A 16309-nucleotide genomic window follows, 5' to 3' on the forward strand; every position below is an offset into this window, starting at 1 on the left:
AAAAAAAAATTACAAAGGTAATTATGACTTTTTATTCTTGCAAATTTTAGTTTATATCTCACAGACTTTAGAAGTTATAAGAGTTATAAACTCTTAAACTTCTGAATATACTTCTGTTTTTCCAAGTTTACATCTCACAATTATGAGTTTATCTCTCGCTTCTGTTGCAATTCTGAAATAAAAAATAAAAAAGGTAACTCACAATACCCAAAAATGTAATATACTAAAAAAATATTACCGTAAATGAGTAAATAATCACAGTAAATCAAGTTTCTAAAGCAATTTATTTGTTAAAGACCTCTTTAAACGACAGAAACAAGTTCCTGGCACAGGCATAAAATGAAATATATCTCACAGTTCCAGCTTTTTTGAGTTTCTGAGTTTACATATCGCAATTCTGACTTCATGTAATTGCGAAAAAGTGTGAGATAAAAAGTCAAAATGACATTTCTTTTTTGTTTTATTATCCTATGGCAGAAACAAGCCTCTATGTGAATCTGTTCTTGTTAATAATATAGTATATAATCAAGGAATGATTGATTTTTGTTTTAACATTATCATGTTTAGTTTACATCATAACCTTGATCTACTACTTCACACACACAATTTCTAATCATCTTAGCAGGAAAATCTCATTCTAAAGAGCATTTGATTGGAGCCACCGTGGGCTCTTTAAAACCGATCCACAGCACTCCAGTAAGAAGTCATTCTTTAATAAACTCTATTGGCCATGTAGCGGGACTGTTGTTGTGTATGAGCTGAAAGGTCATCCAGCTCTTGGCTCAGGAATCACTCTATCAATTTGTCCGAGAACAAAAAGAATGTTTGAACATGTTCTAACTTCTCTGTCAACACAGGGATGGAGAGGCTAATGAAGAGCTAAATCAACAGGCTGTAAAAAAAAAAAGGCATGGAGGAATATTGCTGTAATTTGATATTGCACTGATTAAATGGACCGGTTTTAAACATCAATCCTAAGCTGGTTAACTATTAAATCTGAACTGCGAGTTTGAGTCCTTAAATAATAGGACTGACATGAGATGAATTAATAATTCATCTTTATAATAACAACAATAATCTTCCGTATGCAGAATGTGCGTTGTGGTGTGAAATAATTGTGCTGCGAAAATGGAAAATAAGAGCTGAGATGATCAGCATTCTCTCATATGTACTGCGGGGGATATTTATAGTTTTATGTGGGCTTTCTCAAATGCAGAGGAAAAAGTCACTATTCAGCTTTAATAATACATCTCTTTATATGGCAACTCAGCTATTTAGGCTGAGTAACACAGTGTTGCCATAGCGCTGGGCTACTTTCAGACAGCTAATGACTTGTGGGAAAGATGCCACAAAAACCTTATCCAAACAAGTTAATTAGATATTCAGTTCCCTCTTTGACGTCCAAGAATATGATCCCGAATTTCATCTGCATCATTTTATCCTGCTGAATAAATCAAGCATGCCAGAAATTCATTTATTTCATCTATTATCAGCATCGAACAGACTGATAAAGCAGTTTTGCTTGACATAAGTAGAACCGAAGTGAATAAAATGTAGAGTAAATTAAGAGTATTTGGCTGTGTAAACCACCAGTGCCATATTCAGTGTTATTTTCAGACTTGTTCTGATTGAATTAGTAAATACTGGTGGGAAATCCTCTTGGCATCTCATCAGTGCTGTTTGGAAGAGGCTTTCTGAAGTCGTTCTAACCTCGAGATGTAGGTCTCCTCATGAACTCGCAGTCTCTCTGTGAAGTCGGCCTGTTGAACACACAAGAATTTGTACATTCATAAAAATATCAAACCGAACCAGGGTGGAAATTGCAGTTAGATGAGTGAATCTCGGGCTGGATTGTTAGTATTTCATTTTTTAGCCTTTAATTGATACTAGTTTCACTCTAGTATAGAGACTCTAGAGTCTACATAGAATTTTATTGTTATAGTATTGTATGAATACAGATTTATACTGTTTAACAGTAATTAGATTCACCTTTGAGAATAATGGGAATGAATTACTAAATAAACCCATGAGCCCTCATGTATAAAATGCCCCAAAAAACATTACAGAAATGACAATATATAGTGTTCCAATGTAAAAATTAAAAGAATAATAATAGTAATAATAATAAACTCTATGATCGTTCTAAAAATAGTCTACTGATTTCACACACACACACACAGATACATTGTTAGTGTTATAGTATTGCATAAATATTAATTAAAACATTACAATAATGAGATTCACCTTTGAGAATAATGGGAATTACTAAACAAACAAACAAACAAACAAACCTTTGTGAATAAATTTCACAGAAAACAAAAGAGTATATAAAAAATGTTTATTTTTTACTAAAAAGACATAATCATCCTACAAAAAGGCTCTACTGATTGCACAAAAGTATTAAGACTGTTTTGTAGTATTATTATATAAATATAGATTTATAATGTATTACGGCAATGAGATTCACTTTTGAGAATAATGGGAATTACTGTATAAATAAATAAACCCTTATGAATAAAATGACCAAAAATGTTAACGAAAAATTAAAATACATAGTGTCACAATGTTTAAAAATAAAAATGAAAAATTCTCTTTTAATAAAAAATAAAAAATAAACTTGATTGTCTTCATGCCAAAGTCCACTTATTTTCCCTTGTTGATTTTGTCCTGAATCTTTGACTCACTGTAAAACAATGTATTTTACTCATGCACATTTGTACACAATGTTCCAGGTTTACATGAAAATACACAACCCATTGTGTGCAGAGAAGTTCCCCGCACAGCACAAAGGCATACTGAGTGCCTCTGGTCCACATCTGGAATGGTAATGTTATTGGTAAGGAAGTCATTCTCGGTAATTCCAGCATTTGTAATTTTCAGTGTTTCTACCATATTAGGTATGATGAGATCCACAGAGTTATGGCATTCCTGGGAACTTTTGAAACTAGGATAGTATTCGATGAAAAAAATAGGCAACGGAAAAGAATAAATATGAATGTAGCAAACACTTCAAACTGAACATGGATGACTGTGATATTAAACATGCTTCGCAGTGACTTCATACGCTCCCATGAGCCATATAAGCTTACAATTAGCATAGAAAGACAACAACAACTCAATAGAACCAGCAAGAGTTCTACCAAACATTTTGCATGAGGTTATATTTAGCAAAGTGATATATGTAACTGACCTTCATCTGACAATAAAAGAGAGGAAAAGCCCAGGAGAATTTCTTCAGCGTATCACTCACATATAAGATGCTCACACGTGGCTCTCATATTACAGAACATCTGTCATTTAAAATAAAGGCTCAATCATGGCTTGAAACGTAGGTCTTCATGGAACATGGCAGAAGAATTGAATGACCCCCATAATCATTAATGAAAAATGATTCATGTCTTTCTAGCCTCCTCTATTCAGGTCTTGTCGGCACAGCCTACGGCAACCTTTGCCGTCTGAAACCTCCAAAACATTTGGCGTGTAAAAACTTGTGACAATTTAGCAATCCGCCTGGTTGTTTTGTCCAATCTTGGCAGTCACTGTAATTCAATTCCTTCTTAAGTCTAGCGTAAAATTAATCAGGATATCTGCAGGCAGCTGTCTAATGTATTTTACGTTATGCAGAGAATACCCACGACATTAAGCAGGAGAGCGTTATTCAGGTTTTAATATTGGATTTTTTGTCTTGCTGTAATCACACCGTGGGTGGTGGTTTGTGGGAGACTGTGATATTTTCAGAAATACTGGTCTGATACATAGTCTGTTAATCATTTCTTAGTTTTTTAAGATGATTTATTAATGCTATCTGCGATATTCCTGCCCTCAAGCCTTGAATATTATTCTCGTGGAAACTGGCTCAAGCGAATAAAAAGGTTTTTTTTTCTCTTTGGTTCTCTCTGTTGGTAGTGATCAGCATGTTGTTTCTTATAAACAGGCCGTGGTTATATAAGGCAACTGAGAAGGCTTGTTGTTGCTCAAGGGTGTATACCTGTAGTTTTGCTAACATCTCCTGGGTCATTTCCCCCAGCGCCTCTCGAACATCTTCCACACTGAAGCCCACTTGATTCCCGGGACTTTCTTCCAGTTCAGCTTTTCCAGGTTCTTCCACATTCTCCTCGTGAGATTCCTGAATGGTCTAGGATCAATTAACAGAAATAGTTCAGAAAAAAAAGTAAAAATTCTGTCATTATTTATTTACCTTCTTATAACAGAAAAAAATAATATACTACTACTTAAAAAAATAAAAATAAATCACATTTAGTTCTTAGTAATTATTTGTCAATTGGGAATTGGGAAGTGTAAAGGCAAAATTAATGTGTAATGCAAAATCTAAATATGTAAAACCTTTTTTTGGAGTATAGGTTTTGGCCTTATTTTTAAAACATTAAACCATGATTAAGTAAAACACCTATTAGTTATTCACATTGAGAGCAAGATTTGCTCTGATGTGATTAATATTTCTTATAATGTAACATTGCATCAGAGAACTAGTGGGGAAATTTCCAGAGCATTCATGTGGGAAGGCAGAACTGAGTATCTCGTGTGAGAAAACATACACTTCACAAACAAACTGAGTATCTTGTGTCATTCATAAAATCATAAGCAGTGGCACAGCGCCTACATGTGGCCTTTTTCAGAACAGCACGCACTTCCTGGATACGGCACCCTGTGCATTCTAATGAGATTCTGCAGCAGACAGGGTTCCCACGCCTTTTGACCAATGCATCTTCATTTATTTTCCAAGGTTATGGCTTTAAAAAAAAATCATTTTATATAGATTGCACATGCAAAAAGTAATTCTAGCTTAAAATATTCTAAAATATGCAATACAGAGTTTGAAACCGATTAACTGCAGCAATCTGATATATGTCCAATTAAAACTGGATATTTAACAAGATAACACGTTGGATGGAACATGATTTTAAAATCAGGAATTGACTGAATCATTAATAATGGGCATGTTTGGGGGATGTTTTTTTATTTTTCAATAATATGCACTAATGAACTGTGCACAACAGGGTTTTAGATTATATTTTGACCTTAATGCTGGGGAACTACATAAATGCATATTGACATAAATTCCAATAACTTTTAAGATCTTATTTATTTTCATGTCTTTTTTTTCAGTTCTCAGATTTGAGTAAATGTGAATAGATACTTAAAGGTGAAGTGTGTGGACATTTTTATATACAGTATCTATACTACATAATTTTTTTTTCTGTACTCATTAAATGATTACGAATCCATTAATACAGAAATACTTGCAGAAGAAAATTCTCTAAGGGACTGAAAACCCCCCCATAAAGATAGGAATTGTGCTGTGATGTAATCCTTCTGTTATAATATACGATTCCCTCTGCTCTGTACAGTCTATGTTCTCCAGCTGTCTGTTAAGGAAAAGTGTTAGTCATACTTGGAAGCAGATTTGTGTTTCCTCTGAAAATGAGAAACATGTGAAACGCATCTTCTCTGAAAGGGTAATTCCAAGCAAAGTCTAAACCACAAAATGAATACAACAGTTTACTGCAAGCCAAACACTTCAGAATGCTTTTGGATAGTTCACCCATTATTACAGCAAGGACTGGGCTGGACGGGAAAGGAAAGCTTTTACCTGCTCAGGCGTTTGGACACATGGGGGAGCCATGTAATGGAAGTACAGATCAGTGGGCATGCCTTCTTCCAGCGGGGCAGCAAACTCAGCAGGGTTGATCACCTCAATGCATTTCTGAAACAAAAGAGCCAACCCTTTAAAATTCATTAAAAATCTCACTGAAGATTATTTCCTGCAACATTAAGTACAGAAAGATGTTGGCGGCTCATTATTTCAAAATAAAGCCAACAGGGGCCTGACAATAAGGAGACAACTTTTCAAATGAATCATGATAATCACAATATCAGAAATATTCGTCTGTCACATCACTTCTTTATAGAGAGTTGTTATAGTAGTTCATCACCAAAGTTGTCCTAAGCAATTTTAAGAGAATTATTTGTATCAAACAGATGAAGCCCAACAGAATTAAATGTAAGTTTAAAATTCTCTGTGTAACACAAGTAATTGGATTTTTATGAGAGCAGTAACAGTTAAGAGACTAACGTAATAAAGCATAAATGTAATATGTTCACATGAGGGAATATGTTCCTACCTCATACCAGTTAACATTTAATCTGAGATTTTTTCCTTATTATCATTTTTCTAAATTAGTGCATTTAACTTTATAATGGTAAGCAATCAGTTTAAATTTCAACCCCTTTTTGCACATAATGATTATTTGCACAGATACATTCACAATGTTTTTTTGCATTGCCATCAAACTGCACATTGTTTGGAAGACAACATTGTGCAGGATGTGGAATAACAATTTAGCAAGTAATCGATTATAATGAATACATTTATTAACTAAAACAATAATTTCTTATTAATGAGTTTTTTCAGTGATTTCAGTTTTTTTCCCTAATTAAGTTTTTTCTTGAATAATTAATCATCAGATTAATTGATTATAAAAAATAACTGTTAGATGCAGCTAGTAACTATTTAATTAATTAGATAACTGTACTGCATTTTCTTCAAAAAGTATTGCATTACTTATTACTAATTCATTTCTATATCCCATGTCAAACTCAAGCAGTTGAACAATACAATGATAGACATGAAACTGCTCTTTTAATAAAAAAAAAAAATACAAATAATATAAAATTGCATAAACTATTCTTCTGATGGACGTATTTAAAGGGATAAGTTTGCATTTAAAAACATGCATTTTCAATTATAAGGTCTATACAGTATTTAATGCAAGTACATCAAAAGTTTCTGCAATTAAGTTACAGAAAAAAATAAGAGTATTCTCATAGTTTACTTTTACAAGAAATTAAATTACAGTAATGAATTACTTGGTAATGCATTAGGGTTGTAGCCCTAAAGCAGGGTGTTCTTGTTGCAGCTTATTTTAAGATGATTGGTCGACTATACAAAATAAATATTAAAACTATTTTTGGAGCCAATGAAATATCTAGGTAAAATGTAAAAAAAACTTTAATCAATATTTTACTCATTCATTTATTTGGTGAGTAGTCTTGTAATGGTTGCATAGTGTACAGTTTGCTGGTTATTCTGTAAAAAATTAAATTTTTGTCTTCATTTTGTGAAGTGTATCTGAAAAGATTTAGGTCTGCATTAATAGGGTGACCATATGAGGGAAAATTCCCTTGACAGGATTTTTGTATTGCCTAAAATATCTAGATTTTGGCTGTTTGTGCTGTGCAGATCGATCATTGTATGACATTCATAAGAGCTATAGAGAGTAGAGCAGACGGCTCCTTATGCATTAAAATCACTCTCTTGATACTTTGGTGTCATACATTGATCTGTGCACAGCGACGCTTCAAGTTGAATGAACGAACAAACACCTAACATGTATGTGTATTTGCAAAGCTTCGATCGTTCTCTGTAGATCTCACCTTCTCACATGCCACGATTGGTTGATTATGTACCATACCTGCATGTTATTGGTCAAACTACTTTGGATGTATTAGGCAATATAGAAATCCTTGCAAGGACGCATCCTGGGAAAATGGCTCATATGGTCACCCTATGCATTAACAGTTGAGTAAAATTTTCTCTGGCTGGAACATTTTACTCTTTATTTGGCAGGAGGCCCTTCACCCAGAACCCAAAACTAGTGCACTAACAAAAACAAAGAGTCTTGTGGTTTGTATACCAAACATAATTACAATGCCAAATTGAAGCAGGGGAGTAGAACAATGCTCTTTCATTACTACATTGTTTCCCATTATTCCCAATGACATGATTTGTGCTTGTTCCATCTCAAGCAATAAACAAATTAATGTCAAAAGTATCATTTTAATAGGAGTAAAAATAGAACGCCTGCTGCAATTCAATTCATTCATTGTCCTGTTTTGCTTTTGTGTAATTCGTAAAACATCTTGAATCAATAAACTGGTTCCAATTTGTGAGAAAAAAGCAAGTACATTTATATTCAAAATGTGCTTTGAAGTCTCTTTCAAAACAAATTCAAAATTGTTCTTTTACATGGTGTGAGGTGCCATTGTATCAGTGACCTAGATTTTGTTTTTGATCTCTGTTCACTGTAAGATGCTCAACTGAAGCTCTCATTATTTGTATGCTACAGCATAAAGCACCATTCAGATGCCAAATCTGTGCCTTGATGTTTGATGTAATCAAGACTTCCAATTTTACAGATCTTAGATGTACAGATGTACCCTGTATGCAGACATATTGATGTAAGCGGAATGAAGTGATTGGTTATATTCCTCTGGCTTGACATTTCAACTCAGATCACAATCATTGCATGTTAATTATTGATGAGCAAATCTGATGGGAGATGGATTTTCCACTCAAGCTGAAATTCAGAAAGAACGTGAATAATAAGTGTTTCCCGCAATGAAGGATAACGGTATGGAGGTGACATGAATGGACATGAACAGTGCTGTGAAGAAATCATGGGGAAATGAAGTATCATATAGAAAAACACCAGAAAAACACAAAGCATTCATCATTTCATAACATGGAATTAAACCTTTGAAGCCACATGAATGACTTTTACAATGCCTTTATGACCCTATTGGAGATTTGGTTGAATGGACTTTAAGTCGAAGAACAGAAATCAGAGTACTTTAGTTAATTTATTTTTTATGTAGGTTATTCTTCATTTATGTAATTTGAGAACAATGATTCACTGTCATAAAACTGAAAGTCATTTAACAATTCAGAATCAGATTGAAAAGTAATTACAGTATTTAAACTAATTCAGTTTTGTTTTATCTAATTTTATTTTATCTCATCTTAAAACACTTTTTTTTTTTTTTTGGAGTTGATGAAAAGTGCACAGTTGACCGATAATGAATGCAACATTTATACTGTGGAATGTAAAAACAGTCTGCCAAGCTCTGATAACATGACTGAACTTGTGATTTAAACTAAACAACCACTCAGATATGCTGATTTCACATCACCATTGTCCTAATAAATCTTTTAGGCAATGAGCAATAATATTTCACCCAAAAGTGAAAAAATCAATGAATGAATAAAATAAATGAATATATGCATGCATGTGTGTGTGTGTGTGTGTGTCAATATGTATATATATATATATATATATATATATATATATATATATATATATATATATATATATATATATATATATATATATATATATATATACACACACAACACAGTACAGACCTAAAGTTTGGAAACTTTACTATTTTTAATGTTTTTGAAAGAAGTTTCTTCTGCTCATGAAGCCTACATTTATTTGATCAAAAATACAGAAAAAAAATTATATTGTGATATATTATTACAATTTAAAATAATTGTTTTTAAATGTATTATACTTTAAATGATCATTTATTTCTGTGATGCAAAGCTGAATTTTTAGGATCATTATCACATGATCCTTTAGAAATCATTCTAATATGATGATTCATTATCAAAGTTGGAAACAGTTCTGCTGCTTAATATTTTTTCAGAACATGTGATACTTTTTTAGGATACTTTGATGAATAAAAAGTGAAAAAAAAAGAAGTTTTTAAAATATAAATATTTTGTAATACCAATATACACTACTGGTCAGTATTTGGGGTCAGTAATTTTTTCTTTTCCTTTTTTTAAATAAAATCAATACTTTTATTCAGCAAGGATGTATTAAATTGATAAAAAGTGATAGTAAAGAAAACATATTATTAGAATTTGTATTTTTATTTTGAATAAATGCAGTTCTTTTTAACCTTTTATTCAGAATCAGAATCAGAATCAGAAAGAGCTTTATTGCCAAGTATGCTTACGCATACAAGGAATTTGTTTTAGTGACATAAGCTTCCAGTACACAGAGACAACAACACACAGACAAAAAAAATAAATAAAAAAAAAAATAGAGATTTACAAATTGGCAAATAAATAAGTGTATAAACAATTGTGCTATAAATGATAATGGAATAGGATTGAGTGAGATGCAGGAATGTTCTAGGATGGAGGGTCAACAAATAAATATAAGGATATTGCACGTTTATAAGCATAAGATAAATTCATCAAATATATTAGACAGCAGAACTGTTTCCAACGCTCATAATAAATCAGAATATTAGAATGATTTCTAAATGATCATGTGATAGACTGGATGTTACATGTGACACTGAAGGCTGGAGTAATGATGCTGAAAATTCAGCTTTGCATCACAGGAATAAATTATTTTTTTAAAGTATATTCAATTAGAAAACTATTATTTTAAGTTGTAATAATATTTCACAATATTACAGTTTTTTCTGTATTTTTGATCAAATAAATGCAGGCTTGATGAGCAGAAGAAACTTCTTTCAAAAACATTAAAAATAGTAATGTTTCCAAACTTTTGGTCTGTACTGTATATATATATAAATACCACACATACACTGCCAATCAGCCACTTTATTAGGTACACCTGTTCAGTGGCTGGGTAACAAAATCTGATAATCAGCCAATCACATGGCAGCAAGTCATCTAGATGGCATCTAGATGTGGCGAAGATCGAGCATCAGAATGGAGTAGAAAGGGGATTTAAGTGACTTTGAACGTGGATGGTTGTTGGTGCCTGACGGGCTGGTATTTGAGTATCTGAGTATTTCAAAAACTGCTGATCTACTGGGATTTTCATGCACAACCATCTCTAGGGTTTACCGAGAATGGTCCGAAAAAGAGAAAATATCCAGTCAGCGGCAGTTGTGTGGATGAAAATGCCTTGTTGATATCAGAGGTCAGAGGAGAATGGGCAGGCTGGTTAGAGATGATAGAAAGGCAACAGTAGCTCAAATAACCACTCGTTACTACCAAGCTATGCAGAATGCCATCTCTGAACACACAGCGGATTGAACTCTGAAGCAGATGGGCTACAGCAGCAGAAGACCACATTGTCACTCCTGACCACACTCCTGTCAGCTAAGAACAGAAAACGGAGGCTACAATTCACACAGGCTCACCAAAATTGGGCAATAAAAGATTGGAAATATGTTACCTGGTCTGATGAGTCTCGATTTCTGCTGCAACATTCAGATGGTAGGGGCAGAATTTGGTGTAAAGAACAGAAAGCATGGATCCATCCTGCCTTGTCTCAACGGTTCAGGCTGGTGGCGGTGGTGTAATTGTGTGGAGGATATTTTCTTGGCACACTTTGGGACCTTTAATACCAACTGAGCATTGTTTAAACGCCACAGCCTGCTTGAGTATTGTTGCTGACCATGTCCATCCCTTTTTGACTACAGTGTACCTATCTTCTGATGGCTACTTTCAGCAGGATAATGCACCATGTCACAAAGCTCAAATCATCTCAGACTGGTTTCTTGAACATGAAAATAAGCTCACGTTACTCTAAAAGGCCACCACAGTCACCAGATCTCCATCTAATACACCATCTTTGGGATATGGTGGAACGAGAGATTAGCATCACGGAAGCACACCTGACAAATCTGCAGCAACTGTGTGATGCTATCATGTCAATATGGACCAAAATCTCTGAGTAATGTTTACAACAGAAAGAATTAAGGCAGTTTTGAAGGCAAAAGGGGGTCCAACCCAGTACTAGCAAGGTGTACCTAATAAAGTGGCTAGTGAGTGTGTGTGTGTGTGTGTGTGTGTGTGTATGTGTGTGTGTGTGTGTGTATATATATATATATATATATATATATATATATATATATATATATATATATATATAAATAAATAAATTTATACTTATATTGTTTCAAACATGTATATTTTTCTTTCTTCTGAAAAAAAAGATAAATCTGAATCTTACCTCTATTTTCAGGAGTTGCTCATCTCTTCTATGATTGAACAGTAATTCATATAGTCTGTAGTGCTGGAAAAGACTTTATACACATGAAGAATACATGAGATCCTGTAATACTGTCACAGTTGTTGACAATTTAGAATTTTTTTTTTTCTTAGGCTATGAACAAATTACACCATGTCACCATTAAGCTTCCAAACTTTTAGTTTTTATTAAAAACAAAAAGTCCTTTCAAGTTTAAGTTAGCAGACTAATGAGTCGATGAATTATTTGTTTTGATGACGTCTAATGTCCCTGACAACTGGTCTGATGAAGGGTGCATTACTGAGGCTTTTTAGGTAAGCAGAGAAATCAATCATGCTCAGCTATGATACCCATACTGTGTGTCATTTTTCAGCACTGTGAATCAGTGTTTTTTCGTTTTGCTTTTTTAAAGATGGATGATTTCCATGCAGCTTATTATGCGCCACTGTAGTCTGCATACTTCACAATCCGTGGCTGTATGAATTATGCATAACATTAATTATACCAAAGCAGCATCTTGCATCAATTATTATTGTGCGACGGGTTTAAAATGACCTTATCCATGTGACATTGTGAGACATACCTGGTCTTGAAGTAATTTGTGATGGCTTTGATTTGATCGGTGGTGGTGAATAAAAAACTGGCTTTACTGGCAAGTACTGTTTGGATAAATCTCTTGAAATTATCAGCAAATGACGAATGTTCGTCTGAAATAAAATGCAACAGGTATTGTAAAAAATGATGTAAATCAGGCAAAGGATCGTTTCGGTTACATAAGTAACCCTCGTTCCGTGATGGAGGTAACGGAGACGTTATGTCGAATGACATATGGGGTCTCACTTGGGAGGCCAATCATCTCTGAGTTTAAGAGAAAACCCCAATGAAAATTGGCTAGTGTATTTTGCATGCTGCCTACGGGTATATAAGGCGACAACGTAACTAAAGTTACATACGTAACTGAGATGTTCCCTATCTGTCGGGCACTACAAGATGTGTCACACGGGAAGAAACAGGCTCTACATGATGGTTGTAAAACCTTGCAAAGTTGTTAGGTGTCACCCACCTCGCAGCTCGACAGATGTCTGCCAGCGCATAGGAGGAGGCAACACTCTGTGCAGAATGACCCCTCACCCCCATGGGGACAAGTGATGACATCCAATATCCAGTGGGCCAGACAGCCTTCCCTTTCTGATGGCCTCCAAAGTAAACCAGGAGCTGCTCAGTGCTTCTGAATCTCTGGGTACGGTCCACGTATATGCAAAACACTCTTACGGGACACAGCAACTCCGAGGCTAGATCTGCCTCCTCCAGGGAAAGTGCTTGCAGATTCACCACCTGGTCTCGGAAGGGAGTGGTGGGAACCTTGGGCGTGTATCCAGGCCGGGTCTCAGGACAATGTGAGAGTAGGCCAGCCTGAACACAAGGGACTGTTCACTTACCGAAAAATGCTAGGAGGTCCCAGACTCCACTTCAAAGCATAGGCCTGCCTCGTAGAGGGAGCTCTAACCTGAGTGATAGTGTCTACCACCGCTGGTGGCAAATAACATTGGTCTGCCATGTCCACACGTGGAGGTTCCAAAGATCTGGACGTGGGTGCCATATGATGCCCAGCCCGAGAGAGGAGGTTGGCTGTCACGAGGAGCACCTGAGATCTGAAAACCAGGTCCGGGTGGGCCAGTAAGGCGCAACCAACAGGACCTGTTCCTCTTCCTCCCTGACCAGAGGAAGTGACACAGTGTACACCCCAAAGCTGCCTGCCCATTGCATGACACCCCTCAGCCACGTTTCGGAGGCATCTGTCAACAACATGCCGGGACACTTGTTCTAAGGCCACCCCGGTCCATAGAAAAGCAAGGTCTTACCAGAGGCTGAGTAGGCAGTGACACATCGGTGTGATGATGACATGAAGTTTACCATGGCGCCATGCCCATCTCGAGACTTTGGAGTGTAACCAGTGCTGAAGCGGTCTCATATGAAGCAATCCAAATGGCGTGACTGCGGCTGCGGATGCCATATGCCCCAGGAGCTTCTGAAAATTTTTAGGGGTACCACTGTCCTGCCTCTGAAGGAACTCAGTTCAGAACTGACTGAGCACACTCCCTGGTGAGACGTGCCATCATACTCACAGAGTCTAACTCCTTACCTAGATGAGACATTCTCTGTCGAAGTCCCTGTGATCCTCCGTGCCCTTCGTGAAGACAGGGGGCGACAGAGAGAGCCAGAAGGACATGGACGAAACTGCATCTTGAAAAAGACGAGAATCGTCCGTGATTTGCTCTTTTAGGAAAAACTGCTCTTTCAGCTGAAGTGCCCAGGGGAATCAATGCTGCAGGGACACCGCTGTACTGCGCTGTCACACCAACCAGGAACAGCTCTTCACGAACACAAAGATGAATGGCTTTGTAGCGAATATATACTGTATCTATAATACCAGAATTCGAAGCAAAAATCTGAATGAGTGGATGCATGCTATCCCCTTATATACCCGTAGTAACGGGATGTGGATCAGCATGAAGAATCAACTAGCCATCTCTTAAACTCAGAGAAGAACGGCCTTGCAAGTGAGACCTCATATGCCATTTGACATAACTCGCAGTGACGACAGATAGGGAACTGTACTATGCTTTGTAAACTCATACCAGATTCTCAATTAGTGTTAGGTTAAATGGATTTCTAAAGCACACTAGACCTAAAGTAGCAACCATGGTAAACTTTCCAACTAAACAAAACTTGATTTCAGAGAACACCACTTACTTTTTATGTTGTCAAGTAGTTGCTGTAAAAGGGCCATGATAAATGAGATTTGCTGAGAATTAAAGTTCATCTCTTTGGCCCACCAAAATCCATTGACAAAATACTCCAACAGTGCAGCCTCTTTCACACATGTTTGGTGGTTTTCGATATTCAGAATATCCTCAAACTGTCTTAAAATGCAAGACATATATATCATGAAAGTCACATCTAAAATATAATATATGTAAATTAGATACAAAGATGTGAATTATTTAATAATGAGAGTAGCTGACAACTAATGATACTGTTGTTGCTCAAAATAACTGCAATACATGTGATGAACAAATTTTAAAGAAACAATTTTTTAGTAAACTTACAGCTGCACTTGGTCCACAGGCAGGCTGAGCAGAATATTTATTTGGTCTTGCTTTAGAAGTTCCCACTGAGGAAAAGGTTTTTTCACTTCCTAGAATATGAGATAATAGAAAATACACTGTCATGAAATTAATTATTCAGTAATTCAAAATAAACCCTACCCTTATGGAAAGTCTGAAATTAACCATGGTGTGAGTTATCTGAGAGGAAAGTTTCATGATATTTTATTATATTTCATTTTCACAATATTTTATAGTATATCTACAGTAGTCAGGTGTTTTAATTAGTAGCTTTGCAGACACCGTCTAAGAACTGAATGTTGTTGAAAATCAGATGTTAAAATATTAACACACATAAATCTATTAATGATCATAGAAATCATATACTGTGATAGTTGAGGATTTAAAATTTACCCTGACAGTGTTTGGTTTTTGATATCTTGTGCATTATGTACTTTTATATTTATTATTGGATTTGATATCAAGAGTAACAGTTGAAATTGAAATATATAAAAAACATACCATCATACCACCACATCATGGTCAAATGTGACCAGGATTTTTTTATTTTTTATTTTTTTTTTTATGTCTGACACTTCATTAGAGATTTTATTACCCCATATAACAACAGTTAAATTTATCAAAGTTTAATTACATTTTAAGACATTTGTATACAATTTAAAATCTTTGAAAATGCTATTAATACAAGTTTTTAAGTGTTCTTTTCTTCTGTGTGGATTAGCATGGATCTTCTTCAGAGGTGCACGCTAGATACCTCACCTCATCATAGATCTACAGAAAACGTCTAAACCCCAAGTGAATGACTGAATTCATAGGCATGCGGTTTACATACCCTGAGCTCAGTATCATCTTTATCAGTTTCTTCTCCTCTCTTGATCTTCCCTGAGTTTTCAGCGGATCGGACTCCCTCTCGTGATCTCTCTCTTCCAGACATGTTGTTGTCTGTATACTGTTGCCCTGGAAACCACAGTAGGTGGGGCATGTGTGTTCACGTGCATCTCGAAGTGGAAGTGGATCATCCTATTGATTTCAATGGAATGTAACGTAGCGGCTCGGCGGCTTCTCTATCATGTCGTCATGAGAGTGGAACGGAATTTTCCAATTTCCAATTTTGCCAAAAATTGGGCTAAAGCAGTGACTCTGTTGCCGCGAGTTGTTTTTCATATTCCGGGTTGAATGGACACACCAATATCGTGATATTACAACCATGGCCAAAGCCAGGCATTGAGAGGTCCAGGGGGTCTCTATAATATACCTCCTTATTATAGAATTGTGCTATAATAACCCCTATAAATACAACTAATTATATACACTAACACTTGAAAGAGACAGAAATAATGTAGATGTTTTTGGATG

General features: G+C 35.4%; 1 protein-coding gene across 2 annotated transcripts; it reads right to left on the minus strand.

The window, feature by feature from the left end:
• Nucleotides 1-298: 298 nt before the first annotated feature.
• On the minus strand, nucleotides 299-16013 carry cabcoco1 (ciliary associated calcium binding coiled-coil 1). 2 transcript variants are annotated; one of them, XM_052611484.1, is made up of 8 exons: nucleotides 15786-16013; nucleotides 14936-15024; nucleotides 14580-14749; nucleotides 12409-12532; nucleotides 11808-11880; nucleotides 5612-5725; nucleotides 3989-4135; nucleotides 299-1760 (listed from the first exon to the last, which is right to left on the minus strand). In XM_052611484.1, the coding sequence occupies exons 1-8, from the start codon at nucleotides 15933-15935 to the stop codon at nucleotides 1671-1673; spliced, it is 957 nt and encodes a 318-aa protein (XP_052467444.1). In that variant the 5' UTR covers nucleotides 15936-16013; the 3' UTR covers nucleotides 299-1670. The 2 variants fall into 2 exon arrangements, with proteins under 2 accessions (XP_052467444.1, XP_052467443.1); XM_052611483.1 differs by lacking the exon at nucleotides 299-1760 and having other exon boundaries at nucleotides 2719-4135.
• Nucleotides 16014-16309: the final 296 nt, after the last annotated feature.

Source organism: Carassius gibelio, chromosome A12 (assembly GCF_023724105.1).
Source record: "Carassius gibelio isolate Cgi1373 ecotype wild population from Czech Republic chromosome A12, carGib1.2-hapl.c, whole genome shotgun sequence".
NCBI classification, from domain to species: Eukaryota; Metazoa; Chordata; class Actinopteri; order Cypriniformes; family Cyprinidae; genus Carassius; species Carassius gibelio.